Below are 16,258 nucleotides of genomic sequence, written 5' to 3' on the forward strand. Positions count from 1 at the left end.
GACATGCTGCCTTCCAAGAAAGCTGTTATACATGAGGTCTACGGAAGAATGACGCATGCGCACCGGAATTTTAAAAAAATCACTGATGCAGTGTAGACTGCATATGATGGAGCTATTCAAGCACTGTACTTCAACTCGAAATGATTCGTTCATGAACTGAAGGCCACTCAGAAATTTTAGAGCGTAGTATATCAAGCTGTCGACTACAACAATTAAACGACGTTTCGAGGAGATCAAATTTATCAGTGGAATTACAGGATGTATTCCTCTGTATCGCTGTTCCCGTTCTGACCTTTGACACTATGTACACATGTAAAACAAGAGCGCATCTCTTTTAATGTGAATTCTACGAGCGCGCCGCGAATTTGTACATAATTCAGGCACAGTCTGCTCAGAATTTGAAACCACTGCTTCTAGCATCGGTGCACTTTTTCCTATCTCCTTTGTCACACATTTCACCTCTTCACGTGAACAACGATTTATCACTATTATTTAGGGCGTTTTTGTGAGAATAATAGGGGCAGCCAGGACATGCCAAAATCATGCAATGAATTATTGCTGTGTTCACCTTTTCGTTTATTGTTCGTAAGATCGTGAGATTTTTTCATCTGTCCGTTTTTTCCATTCATAATGCTATCTCGGTCGAAGGTTTCAAATCAAAGTACACTTTTTGCGATGCGCACCGCTTCGATCATGCGCACTCACGAAGACATGCCAAGCTCTTGCACAGCTCTCGCAGCTCTGTTCGTTTAGATACAAGCTAAATTTAAAAAGTAACGGACCTATACATATCATTATGGAAAAAACTAAAGAAAACCGAATACCTCAGCAGGATAAGTCAGCACGGTACGGCCGTCTTAATGATGTAATGCTGTCAAAATTTATAAGGTAGTCAGAGGAGTGAAGCCCCCGGTTTGTTTATGCAATCTTACATGGAATCTCACTGGCGTAATATTACGATTGTCAATGAGATTTATTCTTATCGGGTGCAGCTGGCGCTAATCTCGGCAAATTGAGTCAAGTTCTCCACCCATCCTTGATAGATTTTGTCTCTACAGTTTCTCGGACAAATTAAGAAGTCGGAAGTCATCAGATGTGCTATCAGGCTACTTCAAATACTCCTCGTTGCCCATCCCCCCCTAAATTATATTGCCGTCATCCCTAACTACTGGAGACTGATGTACCCTTCAATATATTTAAGGGACGGAAGCTGTAACTTTCGATTACATTTTCAGTTCGTTTTGTTCTCGAGAGCAAACGTATTTCCTTATTCTGTCTTGGTCCCCTTACGGTATATTAAATTCTACAAAATATCAGCTTTCCTGTTACAATAGATGACTCCACCAAGAGTTCCCTCAGGCGCTTGCACTTTTTGTGCAGACAATGAGGAAACGCTTCTCCGTCTGCTTTTTCAGTGTAACCATGTCAACCGATTTGGAGAATATTTAGTGAAGCATTGGGAAGAGGGCTGGGTTTCCAGACTCCGCTGAATCCTGAGACTATTTTGCTTGGAAATTCACAGACTCCGAAGATTGTTGATTTCCTACTACTAGTTGCAAAGAGAGATATTGATATTGTGAGATGTAATAAAAAGGAGCTTAACTTTGAAAACTTTATGAAATATGTCCGGTATGTGCTGAAGACAGAATTCTTCATTGCCAACAGAAAAAAACAAAATAGATAAACTAGATAAAGACATAGAGAAATGGGGTAAATATTTACAACTAACTGGCCCACAACAATGACTGTTATTTTCACTGATACATTAATTATATTGTAATATTACTTTGTTAATACTTCTGATAGTAATGAGTAATGTGATTGTCTTTCCTTCTATTTGACTAGAATAAAAATCTTATAAATACAAACAACACAACTTAATAGATGCAATATTCAATCATATCGTTGACAAAGGATTCATAGCCATGACTATAGAACTAAGCCGTCCACAAAATTGTATTGTACATATACAGGATGCTTTGACAAGTTGAAAACTAGTCATTTCCGTGTGATATTTTTAGTAGAACAACAAACTAAGCCAAAAAAAATACGGGTAGAATAAAACATCGAAACGGACTGAGCTTTCTAGATCTTGCTCTCCAAAATTTGCTTTTTATGTGAATTATTCCAGTCCTGTACACCGATATGTTCGCACGTGTGTTGTTCCATAGATGTGACTTCAGTGTGACTAGATGTATAGTGTCACTCATCGAGGATCACCGAGAAGACTCATCCGGTGTGACTCGGGAGCCTCTAGCACTGTGATAATCGATAAACCAATGCCTCGTCTTCTAGATACAAAACTATGTATTTCCTCGGTAAGTACACACACGCCCACTTTGTACACTTTCTGAAACCAGGGCATTTTAATTTTGAGAAATTAAAACTGTCAAGCCTTCCAAACGCAATTTCACAATTTCCCATCATAGTCTTAGCAACATATTCTTACTAACAAAGTATGTGTTTGAGCACGGTAAATGCAGGTGTGCCGCAGTGAGTATGTGCGTAGTCATGCCTGCCTCGTGCAGCGTCACATACATCGCAAAGAAACGATGACATGATATCAGTGGGTGGCATAATCAAGTTGGATGTAATTCAGATAAGGTTCATGGTTCAGCATTCCACCCAGGACGCTGAAGTTCACGGGGAAATGAAGATAAAAAAAGACACCCAATGGTATCATTCTAGTATCATTCAGACCGACAGATCTGAGAAAGATCCAGCCCGATGAAAGATGCGATATAAGCTTGAAGGCAATACCTGGCCAATGCGGAGCAGACCTTTACATTTGGTACTTTGATCATGACAATGAAATTGCAAATGTTGCAAAAAGTGAGAAGGTTGATAAATATGTTTTCTCTGACACATCGATTTACAATATAATCGTCGTATGGCAAGATGACCATGTATGCCACAATAGTTTTAAAATGCGGAAATATCTCCTAGAGGACCTGAATCCTCTCGGAGTATCTCAAGTTGACATCAAAACTTTCCAGACCAATGGTTCTTACTTCTTCCTAATGACAGAATATATTTCCTATTATAACAACCAACAAAGCTTCATTAAACTAATTAAATATCAATTTCGCACGGTCTCTCACTGGCTTATTGTACAGTTGACATCGACTGTCAAGCAAAGTTTATTAAGGCTTCGCAGGGCCAACATCGTTTCGTTGGCGTCCTCTACGAAAAAGGTCCCTGGGCGTGGTATTATAAAGCACTGTGGTGGCTTTGAACCAAGATTTTTTAAAAAAGTCTTTCAAATCTTGATCGCCACGGATTGCATCTTTTGATAAATATATTTTCGGTTGACATTAAACAATTCCTTTATTTTTCAAGAGGACCGCGGTTTGATATATCATTCATCGACAGTAATTAAGAACCAACGGGGACATTTTTCCTGCTATGTCACCTCTGTCATTGTGTTATTCCCATAAATAATGAAAAAAATATGAAAACATTTGAAGGGTCATAAAGCAGTCATATTTGACTGACTGAAAAGTTTATTGACACGTCTTTGTGGCGTTGCTGTCAGATTAATTCACAACAATTCTATGAATGATGAATTGTTTTATGAGAACAAACATAGCGTCTCACAAGAGAAACCTGGGGCCAAAGTGTGTACTTACCGGGGATTTTTTTTTTCCATTCAAAAGGGATTGGTATTCAGACCAGCCGAGCTGAACTGATAAACAGTCCATCTATGCAGTGCGTTTTGTTTAATATGGGCGTGTACGGTAACGTTGAGTTTTTTTAAAAAGCGGAAATTGGATTAGTTTTGATGAAAAACAGTGAGCTGAGAAAATTTCCTGGCGGGCGGAAGGCACTACTGATATCGAATAAAAGACCGAAGTTTTCGCATAGAGTACAGTTTAAGCTTTCTTATTTCACACTTTTACGTCATCTAGCGCAGAACCGTGGAGGCGACGCACGAATGAAGTCACACCATAGTCGTTTCCACTATCATTGAAACACAAAACGAAATACATGATAAACATGATAAAAGTGAGCCAGATATCAAAGACTGGCACATTCAATTAAATTTCGTCGAATGCGACGAAAATATGAATATGTCCGAGATTTTGGTATCGTGTTTGACTCATCCTTAGAGTATGCTCTCCAGTTAAATATTGAACCCCGCACTTCTTTGTCATTCTTCGTTTGTCAAGAGAAAGACTTTTGTGAATAGAATTTACCGCCTGTATTTCATTGAAAACATTCAAAGAGCTGCTAAGACCAAAATAGACGTGTGCATCGCCACTGTACTCGCTTATTATAAAATCCTCACTAACGGTGTCCAACACATACACAACATAAACGATCCACTACATTGTATTACTAAAATAAACAAACTCCAATAATACATAGCTGTCTTTTTTCTTCATATCCCTAAAATATTACCATGGAAAGGGGAGTATCACACAACCAGAGAAACCATAACAGTCACTACGGTCACAGTAACTGGTATAGACTTTTAAAAAGGGATTAAAGATAAATGCATGATTTCACCACCTAGCACTAATGTTTGCTGTACTGTAAGTTTTTGTTTGTTTGTCGATCAAAAGTTTCGGACCACGCCTGAACGAAAAAAGAGGAAATAAAGCCCCCTGGAATCATAAACTATATTTTGAAAGACTTGCGGAGCTAACTTACACACCAAGATTAAGCTTATTTTGTTTTACAGTTTTTGTCATAAATACGTCATCTTTATCTCGCAATCACCAAAATTCTTCCCTGAATACAAAATCACGCGTGGGATCATCAATGCTGTCGGCATAGTCAATTTTTTATACGTCTGTTCTACTCATTCCAACGACAAACTTCATAAAGTTCTGTAGACAACTATATGTGATCGTGTGATGTCTAAATGCCTATTAATCAATATTAACTTGATTAAAAATACTACTGACTATCAACTTAGGAATATTTAGAAAGGCATAGAAATTCTACGTGACTTACAAACATACAAGTAGAGATAAAATTTTGGTCATAGTTTGAAATAGAAAATTGCGGAAATATCCACTTTCTCATTTGTGTTTCGGACGTAAGTAAACACTTTTTTGACAGATTGTAATAACGCAACCTTTTTGTCATGGATTGTTGATATGGTGTTATTGGTAGTAGTGTGAATACACGCGTGATGTGCTATCATTTGTAGTATTGTTGTGTGCATGCAAATGCTTGTCATACTGACAAATAATCAGAAAAGTAACGATATTCATGAAAGATGATGCATGGAGGATGATACATGGAGATAAACATGAGAGAGAGAGAGAGAGAGAGAGAGAGAGAGAGAGAGAGAGAGAGAGAGAGAGAGAGAGAGGAGAGAGAGAGAGAGAGAGAGAGAGAGAGAGAGAGAGAGGTAAGAGACGGACAGACAGTATCAGAAACAAAGGCAAAAACAAACAGTATTAGAGACCCCAGGATAAAGTGGTGGTGACTAATTGTGGTTGTCAGACCACAGGGAGAAAGAACACAGAATAACAGCATACGTAGCAGATAGAGAGGAAACATTACTCTGGATAATCCAAAACTGTTGTATCATTAATTATAAGTAGATTAGTCTGTATTTCATCACAGTTTATGTGATAAGTTTGGATTTCAAACCTCTACTCCGATGTATACGTTCTGCGAATTTTTTAATTAATTATTTTTAATAATCCGTGTGCAAAATGCAGAAGGTACTAACTCGTACACATATACGTGCACTCTAACTTACGCATACGTACACACAGGCTCTCATGACTGGATAGATAAGGAGAGTGACTGAACGTATTTTCATCGTCGAGGTCTTTTTCCAACGTATTTTTTTAACACTCTGACCGCTGAAGGACATACTCTCAGTGCTGTCAAAGAGAGCATTCAGAGCCGAATAAATGCGTTGACAACCCAGTGGTATATTTATCACCTAGGGCAGCAACTTTTGCCATAGCCGGGCATTAGTCTGTCGGACAAGAGGTCCTCGGGAGATATCGAATTGACAGCCAAGAAGGAGAGGCCAAAAAGGCCACGAAAACATTGATGCGAGATTCGACACTGAGTAATGCCGGTGTTTTCGCACTGGCAAAGAATTACTGTGATGAGAGAGTTTCTCGCTGTGTTTCATTGAAATGCTGTGTCCAGGAGATGTAACCACGAGCACTGAAATGTTTTTCTTTCTATAGAGCCCAATTAATAGAGGTTTGAAAAATGATCTTGCAAGAATAGACTGCGATTAACATGGCCGACAAAATGCGGAATTTTCGTTTCAATCCAACATTTTATACTGAGAAATGATCGTTTATGGCAACGAGATTATGAACATACCATTAACTCATAATGAATGCTGTGTACGAGTATGGGTTTGAGAGCAGAAAATTACGTATCTCGGTAGATTGATTCGAGGCTAAATGAATTGGTTCAATTCCGGCGTGTTCGGGTAGTAGGTAAAATGACAAAACTAAGCGCCCTTTTTACACAAGGTAAATCCCGTAGCACTTCCGCAATAATGGCGGGATGGATAACCGATATGTGTGATAGGATAATCTTGGATATCGTTTAGGGTTCATCACGTAATATTTTCTCAGACCTAGCCCACAGCCCAGATATTGAGCCCAGTTTACGTTTACAGTGCACACGATCAACACATGCCAGGTAACTTTGGCTGGCTCCGTACCACATTTCTTCGCATTTTAGCTGACATGACCTTTGATACGACCGACAAGACAATGCTGAGCAACATCCCTTTTTTCTCACATTTTTATGTTTTGATGTATTTGTTCAGACAATACAGTGCTGAAAATTCATTCATATTCTATTGCTTATTGGTAGATCCTGTCCGTAGGCAGACAATTCTCAATCTGTGACACTCTCGGGTCTGAGGCTGACATTATACTCTCTCCCCTCCCCGTCAGATCTTGTTGTCCATATACCATCACAATATACTCTGTATACATCTCATGAAACAGAGACAATTGTAAAACTCCGGGTGAAGTTTTTCTATTCTACCTTTGCATATTCTGTGTTAACCTCTCCGTGTGTTTACCGTGTTCCAGAACAATAATACATCTATTCCTGCGTGATTCTGTCGACTTGCTCCCTGACAGCTTGCCCATCATATTTCCCTGCTGATGCTTATTATAATCACTATCGTCGCTTGGGGGATATGAAACATGATAAAAATGATCGCAGGATTCAAAGCAAGAATGAAGTTTGTGTTACTGTCAACGTATGCAAAGACAAGTGTTCAGCTCCCTCTAAGTTCCTCCTTGATCCATAAACAAAAAATCACAAAAAAATGTGGAGAAAACTTGCTGATGTTTGAACATAAGTTGATGGATCAACTTTAAAGTCGACATGTCTTGGTGCAAGCTCCGATATCTTACCTGAAATGTCTCACACTTCGATGAGTATTAGTAATTATTCGAATGTTGTTGAGCAAAAATTCAGCATTTGGAAAACGTCTAAAGTCGCCGATAAAAATTCATTTGCGAGTTTTGCATGTGTTCGATATTTGTGCCGTCAAAGATCCAATTCCTGTTTTGACCATGCGATACTTCAACTCCTGTTCCATTACATAATCTAACTACAAGGATTTACGAATCTATACGAAGAAACACACGAGATTGGAAGCGTTGGGACAGCGAATTTAATACTGAGCAGAGATTTTTATTTCTGAGATTTCTCCTGATGCATTCAAAATTTTAGTGATTCAAGTTGAATCTTGTAAGCCGGTTTTTAAACTGACTGACGTGAGAGAAAAAGAACGTTATTAAAGAATATGCACAGTTTGACACTAATTTTCTCGGAAAAAAATGCAATTTTAATTCGGCATGTATTGTGAAATGGACGGGGGTCCTTACAAAACAGAACATAGCATATATTGTTAAGATTGACGTTTGAAGGACGACAGACGCTATGTACCTCGTATCAAAATAATCTTAACAAAACCCATACCCGCGTGAAAATATCTCGTATAATAAAAATCAATAGGAATGCTTTTTGTAACTTTTGATTTCGCCGATCGAACGCTGGGCGGCACGAGGGCAAACAACACCGCCAAGCAAAACCATGGATATTGGTATTCCAGTCTTCGCATGCGTCCAAATATGAGCTTAGGTCTAGAATGAAAATATTCGGAGATTGGCAACAGATTTTGTAATACCATTTTATTTCGATTTTTAAGATCCACATGGTGAATTAAGTCGCTTTTCGGCAGTATTGGTTACTGATAATATATAAACTGTTAGTGAAGTGTTTTATCTTGTTATTTCCCAATTACAGCGCACTAGTAAAACAGTCAAAATTTACGACGTGTACTCGAAGCTAACCACGACATCTGAGACTCTGCTTCAAACAATCTTGAAACCACACAAATCACACAAACAGAGCCATGGTAACAAAGAAACGAAACGCGAAGGGTTTTCTATCTTTCGCCACAACATTGCAGCTGTAACATTATGTGTTCCCCTTAAAATGACATTGTGAAAATTGTAAATGCCATCATTTAGTTTTAAAGGCTCTTATTTGTTTGAAATCTATGATCATTTAAGACCGAATGATCTCTGAACGATTCATTCAAGATTTACCACGGATTTGATTTTAAAAATCACCAAGAGGATCAAGTAGAATCCTTTGTGGTAAATTAAGTTGTCACAGTATGAAAGAAACAACTTCAAACCACTGTATGAAATATCCAGCTAAGAACACTGAGATAAGAAACTAACTGGTCATTTAGACTTCAAAAAACCCAGTGTCGACGATCTTCACCATTTGAAATATTCAATTACTCGAATACTTTATTATCTTAGTATTTTACCTTGCTTTTCGTTACTTTTGGAAAGCAGTGCATCTCCTGTACCTATGCAGGTTGGGCCGTGGTGAAGAGAGTAATGTAAAATATGAAATGTAGCAAAACAAAACAAAACGAAACTGTAGGCTCAAAATAAATTCCAATCCGATATTCGAAATACGTAAGATAATCCATACCATCATTTAAGTGTTTCACACATAAGCTTACTCAAATAGGCTTTTCTGGGATTCCCAAAAGATAAATACAAATTATCAGTCACCCTGAATAGCAAGATACCATTGATCCGTTTGGAGTAAATGATCACCAATGAAGATTCCGAAATGAAATCTACAGGACACAATATCTCAAACTTGCAAGTATTAGAAACAGAATAATCTAGTCAGGCTTCAGATCTTCCTTGCACAGAAAATTGTTTATGGAGTTGAAATACTTTCGAATTGGATGTGGTAGGGTGCTGTAGGATCAGTACTATATTTATTCATACATCTTTGCGTTGGTCTATGTATATACACATGTAACATTGTTGATCTAGAAATGTATTTCCTCGAATTATGAGAACAATATGCGTTCTTTCAACCACATGTGCTTGACTGTCTTGGAATATCAAAGCTGATAGAGTCGGCGTTGTTCACAGCGCTTGTTATATTTTTAGCTTGACGATGTAAATAAACCACAAAATGTAACGTTTAACTCGCCGTTGTTGGTTTCATGTCAGCCTATTTCGCGTTCACTTGCCACGAACACTTCAGAACTCAAAAAAAAAGTCGAGCAAAAGGGTACGCTCCTGTCATGTAACCCATCATGTACATTTCAAGCCTATCAGATTTCTCGTTCCAGACAGCAGTCAATCGAGCGTGACAAATGAAAGTTTTTTCCCTTTGTTTTCATACGTCGCACATTACACGGGTTCTCGAGTTCGACTAGCATCATGTCATATTTCAGAAAGGAGAATCAACAAGTTGAGGAAATCTGAATGTAAACTACTTAGCGTACCAGCTAGGTGTACTTAACGTTTGAGGGTCTCTAAGACAGGGTAACAAGGTGCCAATTAGACAAACTTCACTTCTATTAGGCATGTCAAAGATACTTGTAATCATTTCAATATTATTTTCATTTTAAAAACAATATGCATCGGTATAGAGCACACACTCATGGGAGCGTGTTGCTGCACAAAGGCCCGGCCGTGAAGAAATGGACCGCTCAGACAAAAGAAACAGCATTTCGTGTGTAGCATAGATTTCATTTCAAAACGAATTCATGGTAGAAAAGATTTTGAAATGTTTGCTTTTGGACGTCAGGCAAAACGCTGCTTTTGGTCTCAGCACGTGTACACAGGCTGATCTGTACAAGGTCTGGCATATTGAAATATGAGTTATACCTGACGCAATATGAGAAAGTTTGAAATTACACGCTGGGTGCAAAATACATAAATGTTGCCGTTTATGAAGTGAGGGCATACGCCTCTAGTGATAGCCATGTGCAGTAGTCAAGATTCCAGCTTTATGAGTAAAAAAATAGATACAAGCCAACGGACAAAAGCTCGTGAATTTTGGCAGCTCTTGGTCCAGACAGGTTTGACTGGAAATCGCTGCGATATAGGACAACACATGGAGTGCGACACAATGGTAAAATCTGCCAACAGAAAACCCACTATTGTTGTTAGTCTGTCGCTATCTCCCCAGGAACTGGCTTTTATAAACTCTAAACGTTTCAAGCAAATTAATATTTTAAAGAATTTCTTCTCCCAGAGATAAACTTCCGCGGTAAATAGTTGCGAGAGTCATTTCATAATTACAACGGAAACCGCCAAAACCGTGTTCAGGGCTGCCACGTGCCGATGTCTGTATGGCTTTCTACTCAGAACGCGCGCATCCAGTCCATACAGCGGAGTCCCGTAAGTTAGCTATTGTCGCGCCTCATACAATACACCATAGTCGCAATAGAGGCAGTGTTTGATCATTTTGGCTCATTCACAGTTACATTTTGTGGCTTTTCAGAAGCGATTCTCATCGAACGACTCGTATTTCAACTAAATCGTTGAACCGGGGAAACGCAAAAATATTCAGAGTCGAGAGACACCGTCACACACATACACACAGAAATGATCGATCGAAGGCAATAACTTTTCTCCTCTTGCGAGAGCCAGGCAGAAATAATAAACGTTAGCAGAAAACCATCGATCAGACTACGTACATATTTTATTTTTTTTGCTGAAAGTTTAGCATTTTGGACTTTCAAAACCCGTTGACTCGCACACTTCTTTTAAATAAACAGAAAACTTTAAATTTGCAGATTCATAAACTCATATACGGGTGTTTATTTCTCTTCCAAAAACGAGTGCATGATATTAAGCATGCGACTAAATGTTTAAATCGTTTTCGTTTTTGATTCATTTTCTCTGGTGAAAAAACTTGGCTTTGATCGCACCCATTCGTTGAGATGATCAAATGGCTTCAATTCTCAGTCATGGCTCCCAGTCTGTCAATCACCGAGGGACGCAATATTGCCAGGTAAAAGTGGCTCGTGTTCGGTATCACGACATAGAGAAAAATTGACCCCCGGGGCAGTTTGAGCTCTTGACACCGATCGAAGCAACGGCTCACGCCGTAAAAATAAACCTCTCATTCGATTCCGGGGCTAATACACCGGTTCGTGGTTATACCAGAAAGGGAAAACCGCCGTCACTGAATCAATTGACCGCCGGCATATCCTCCGAAACCGGCGAACCATTTTGACGGTAAATTATTATTCCGCTAAAATACTAATTTTGCGGTTGAAAGCGCTTTCTAAAGCAAACTTGTTTTTGCGTTCAGTGGTTTGTTATTAGTATCAAAAATTAAGCGATCAGAACGCACGGTCTTTTGTTTGGCGAGTTTAAACACCGTCTATATTAAATCTACTTCGATCGCTTTCTGAGGAAACATCCGATTTTTTGCGTGTTTCTTTCCATGAATGTGAAAATTTATAAAATCACTGTCAGGGAAATTTAATTGACGGGTTTCAATGAGGACTTGCTTGACTAAATAATATTAAGCAGGGAGCCAATTTCCCCTTTGCCTTTGTGACAGCCAGGGTTGCAACGAGGATTTTCTAAACAAGCCATCGCCGCCAAGCGACCGTTTACCTTAGCTTGAACTCATCGCTTTCAGCGTAGTTAGTGATCGTATTTTCGTGGTTGGCGAAATCACTTTATTGAAGCCTGGGATGAAAAATCGCCAGGTAAAGGCGCTTGAAAACAGGAATAGGTATGCAAAACTAGTATCTGCAGACATTTATTTGTTATCGAATGAGCTCTGAAGAAATCATAAAGGTTGTAGACCTGACCGTCGTATGCCAACGATGCTTGCCCTACCGTGTTCAGTTATGTTTTGCCGTACTCAAAATATGTACTCAAAGGACGTTTTTTCAAATTACACTTTGTCGATAGATCGTGACAGTGTGTCAGAAAAGATGAACAACAAGTCTCACACCTCATCATTGTAGCCAAAAATTAAGGATGCGTAGATCTGATGAGACAGTGATGGCTCAAACTTATCACATTGAAAATGCTAAACCACGCCGAAATGTTTGTAGCTGATTTTTTCAAAGGTCAGATTAAATTAAAGCAAAATTATTCTTCATTGTCGCCCTACGGACGCTTCTCTTGAACGCAATTAGCGGTGTGCTTTGGTATAGGGATTGCACAGTATCTTCTCAGATTTTATTGCATTAGATACAATTAAGCTGTATCAATGGACTTCAATACCAATAAATCAGTTTGCGGTTTTCATTCAGTGCCTTTGCCGCGTGTCTGTAGCTGCATGTTGCACAGGAAGGCATGTCAACAACACACTCCATATGACTGTGGTTTTGCTCGTCCCCCTGACAGTTATCTTGTCAAATTGGCTGTACCATCATGATAACGTCGTGTGAGAAAATGTACTCCTCTTGGGTTCAGAGATTCAGTGTGGCTACTCCTGATGAGTCTAGGTGAAGCGTTTCATGAGTGAGCCAACCTATACTATCATGATTACCACAGTCTTATAGAGGACGGTATGTGGTTGTAGCTTTTGATATTATGATTCATTTTGTCAAAACGATACACAGTGAAATTGATGGCCGTGTTACCCCTGTTTTTTTTACTAAGATAGGGCGTTTTGAGGGGGCACTCGCACCCCTACCTCTGACGTGCCGGGGTCATGTTGGTCCAGAACCAGACAGGGGTCTCGGCAGGTAAATCGCTGAGACCTATGGCGACAGTGTGCAAACTGTTACTGACAACGTTAGAGTCAAACAAACGTGTCATAACGAATGAATACTCTACAATTTCCGGTCACTTATGAGTGTGCTGACAAAATATCGCCACTTTTTTGTTCAGAAACGGAACAAATTCAACCTTACTTTACAATTTCAAAGATGGCGGCAATGTGCTTACCTTGGAAGAAGATTTTCGTTCTGAAGTACGATATCACCAACCGGAAGACGGTCTGACTGTCCAGTTTCCGATGCAGAGCGGTTCTGTCGATTGGTAGCAGCGCTTCAAGGGCCTTGATCTGCTCTCTTAATTTATCCCTGTAACGTTTTGATTTGAAACTGAAAGAAAAATATAATTTTTCGTGATTAGATGATGCAACCCATAGACACCATCAGGCCCCTAAGCTCAAAGAGCTAACAGACATAGATTGCCCTGGCGGTTAGCCATAACAAAGTCCTGTAATCTCACTTCTTCTTCTTCTTGTTGAAGTAAATCTCCCTAACTGCTGTGTGCAAGACCAGAGACCAGTAGATTAAATGTTTGCAAAGCCTGTCTGTACGCAGTAAAAGAAAACAGCCGAGCAATATGAACGGACAAATACCTTGGGTCAACTTTGGATGATCGTTCCTCAGTCTTGGTTGCCCCACTACGCGACGACCTGGCTGTGCTGTACGGTCCCGTGGAACTGTGCCTTTTCTGTTGTTGGTACATAGCCTTTTTGATTTGTATTGATATCGCAACTAAATGAAACTTTTCAACTGATCGGCCAAGTTCTCCTTCGGTTTTCTTGACTATCACAAGGTATTGCCTGCAAGTGCACGTGCGGACAATCAACAGGTGGCTGTTCGGTCTGTCGTCTGCCGATGTGAGCTGTGAGCGATGCACCGTTTGTCTTTCCCGGCAAGACAAACACCACTCCCCGTCGAAATTGATCCGCAATCGCCGTATCCGGACAAGACACTTGAAAGGCAAGAGCTTAACGGGGCAAACGGCGTGGAATTACTCAAAGGCGATTTCTAATAGCAAAGCGACACAGCCAGCGGCCATGACATCATCACCCGACGAGCTCAGTTTAAACATGTATATCGTTGACGATCGCCTAGTCCCGGTACCATATATGACACATTATTGGATAGAATCACCGAAAGAAAATATGAAAGGACGGTTAGGTAACAAAGGGCGTCCGGTACCGTTTACATGATGTCCATTGCAATAACAAGTATTTTAACTGGAGAGGGCTGTTTGGTTTACAGGGATACAGCTATCAGTCATCAAACGCCACACCCCTTTTCAGATGACAGGGCCGCCCCCTCTATTTTACGCATCGGCGACCTCAACACTGGCAAGTGTGTTTTATTTGTACCCATTCTCTCCTAAAATCATTATCTTCTCATTTACAGTAACACAGAAACACATATTGTACTGTGTCCATCCATTAAAAAAATACAAGTCCGCCATGATGAAAGCTAGGAAAATAAACAATCATCAAATTGTAAATTCTGTGAATTATCAAATGCAGAAAAAAAGAAAAATTTCACATTTACGGAATAAGTATTATTACAATATGCAACAAACAATGATTAGCAACTTTCACGCTTCCATAACACATTGGTGCTAAAAGCGTGCCAACACTATTCACGTGGCTGGGAGTTTCAGAAGGACTTATAATGAAAGCTGTAACGACACCTTTGGTCAGAGCAAAGGGATACAAGGGCCAACGGCGTTGGCTGTGTCACCTCTTCACGTGAGCTGTGCCCTTCCCTGGAACAGCCAAAGCGATTGGGCATTCAAAATACAGATACCAGGTTTTGTGAACAGCCCATCCGGGTACTTCGACTGTCGTCATCGATGAAGGAAATTCGTACAATTTTTCAATGAATTGTTTATGTCTGAGCAGAGATGCCACATTGTTTCTATCAATGTGGATAAAAGATTAAAAACTGCGTTCCGATCCATGGCAGTGTCAAGTCACGCCTATCATGCATTATTTTAATAATTTCAGATTGGCCCCTTTCTGAGGGAGGTGTTTATGATGTCCAAAAGCACTTATTCCGAGCCTCTTCTAGGATAAGCCATTCTGATAAAAGTTGCTGTGACGATCGACCGAATTTCTTACGCTAAAACGCTTCAACGTTTTTCCTCGGAGTAAGTTTGTTGCGAAAAGCTTCCTCTCATGGTCAAGCTAGTTTACACAGCGACCTCATTGTCCTTTCAGTAGCTAGACGATAATGTATTTCACTTTCCTTTGAAGATAACCGCATTCTATTGAAAAGCCACGCAATAAAAACATGCTCGCTCCGTAGTCTCCAAATCCCCTTTAGTGTAAACGATTTGTTTTCCTCCTAATCTTATTAGTCATTCATTATCGAACTCCTATTTCATGACGAGACTGAACAATCTTGCAAACGAAAACCAAACATATTTGTGGTTATTAACAGCAGAAAAACGTACAGAATTTCTTTTCTTTTGGTTTTTAAAATGCTAATGTGTCAGTTTCAACAGCTCGCTTTTAAATTATGTTGTATCATTTGAAGATGTGTTACATATATATATATATCCTTAAAAAAATGAGCATCTGTAAAACCTGTCTTTGGCACTCGCTCTAGCTTAACGCTACCTTTTGGCACTGGAAAAGAAATTCATGTACAAAGAAAATGTCACCAGAGATTTTTTACCCCTGCAGTAGAACCATTCACTCGTGATTGTTTAATGTCATGCCAGTTTTCATGCACCCTTATGAAGATGTGCAATGGATTTCAACAAGGATTGGATTACATAAAGATGACAATGTTATAACTTAAAGGGGGCCATAAAGTGTTGTCAGTTCAACGCTTTTCTGCACAACGCGTGCGATTAGCCAGCGTGTGTATTCTGTAAATGTGTGGATTCTCTCTATGGCATCAGATAGTAAGGGGCGATCACTTATCTCACTTATCACCTATCAAGTACATTTCATGGATGATTGACATCTGCATAGGTGGCCGTTATCTAGAGCCGTACAGATAAAGGCGCGATAGCTTAATTATAGTACAAACAAATAAACACAGCCGTGGAGTAGATGGGAGGGCAGGAGGCGATTGAAATACGCCTACAAGGACATCGTTCCCGCAGTCCACTCTGCGGCTGTTACGGACGGAAACAGCAAATGAATTGTACACACACAAAGGACACGTCTGTCTGTATCACAGGACAGATTCTTGGCAGCTGGCCGCGCTTGATAGCGAGAGTGCGTA

General features: G+C 39.7%; 1 protein-coding gene across 1 annotated transcript in view; it reads right to left on the reverse strand.

The window, feature by feature from the left end:
• The window catches only part of LOC139119772 (uncharacterized), a 35,505-nt gene extending 20,699 nt beyond the window's left edge, over positions 1-14,806 (reverse strand). The window contains exons 1-2 of the mRNA XM_070683656.1: positions 13,627-14,806; positions 13,206-13,363 (exon numbers count right to left, since the gene is read on the reverse strand). Of these exons, the coding sequence (XP_070539757.1) occupies positions 13,206-13,363; positions 13,627-13,736 (268 nt within the window). The 5' untranslated portion in view covers positions 13,737-14,806. The remainder of the gene's footprint in view (positions 1-13,205; positions 13,364-13,626) is intronic.
• Positions 14,807-16,258: the final 1,452 nt, after the last annotated feature.

The sequence above is a fragment of the Ptychodera flava genome, chromosome 20 (genome assembly GCF_041260155.1).
Source record: "Ptychodera flava strain L36383 chromosome 20, AS_Pfla_20210202, whole genome shotgun sequence".
Lineage (NCBI taxonomy): Eukaryota > Metazoa > Hemichordata > Enteropneusta > Ptychoderidae > Ptychodera > Ptychodera flava.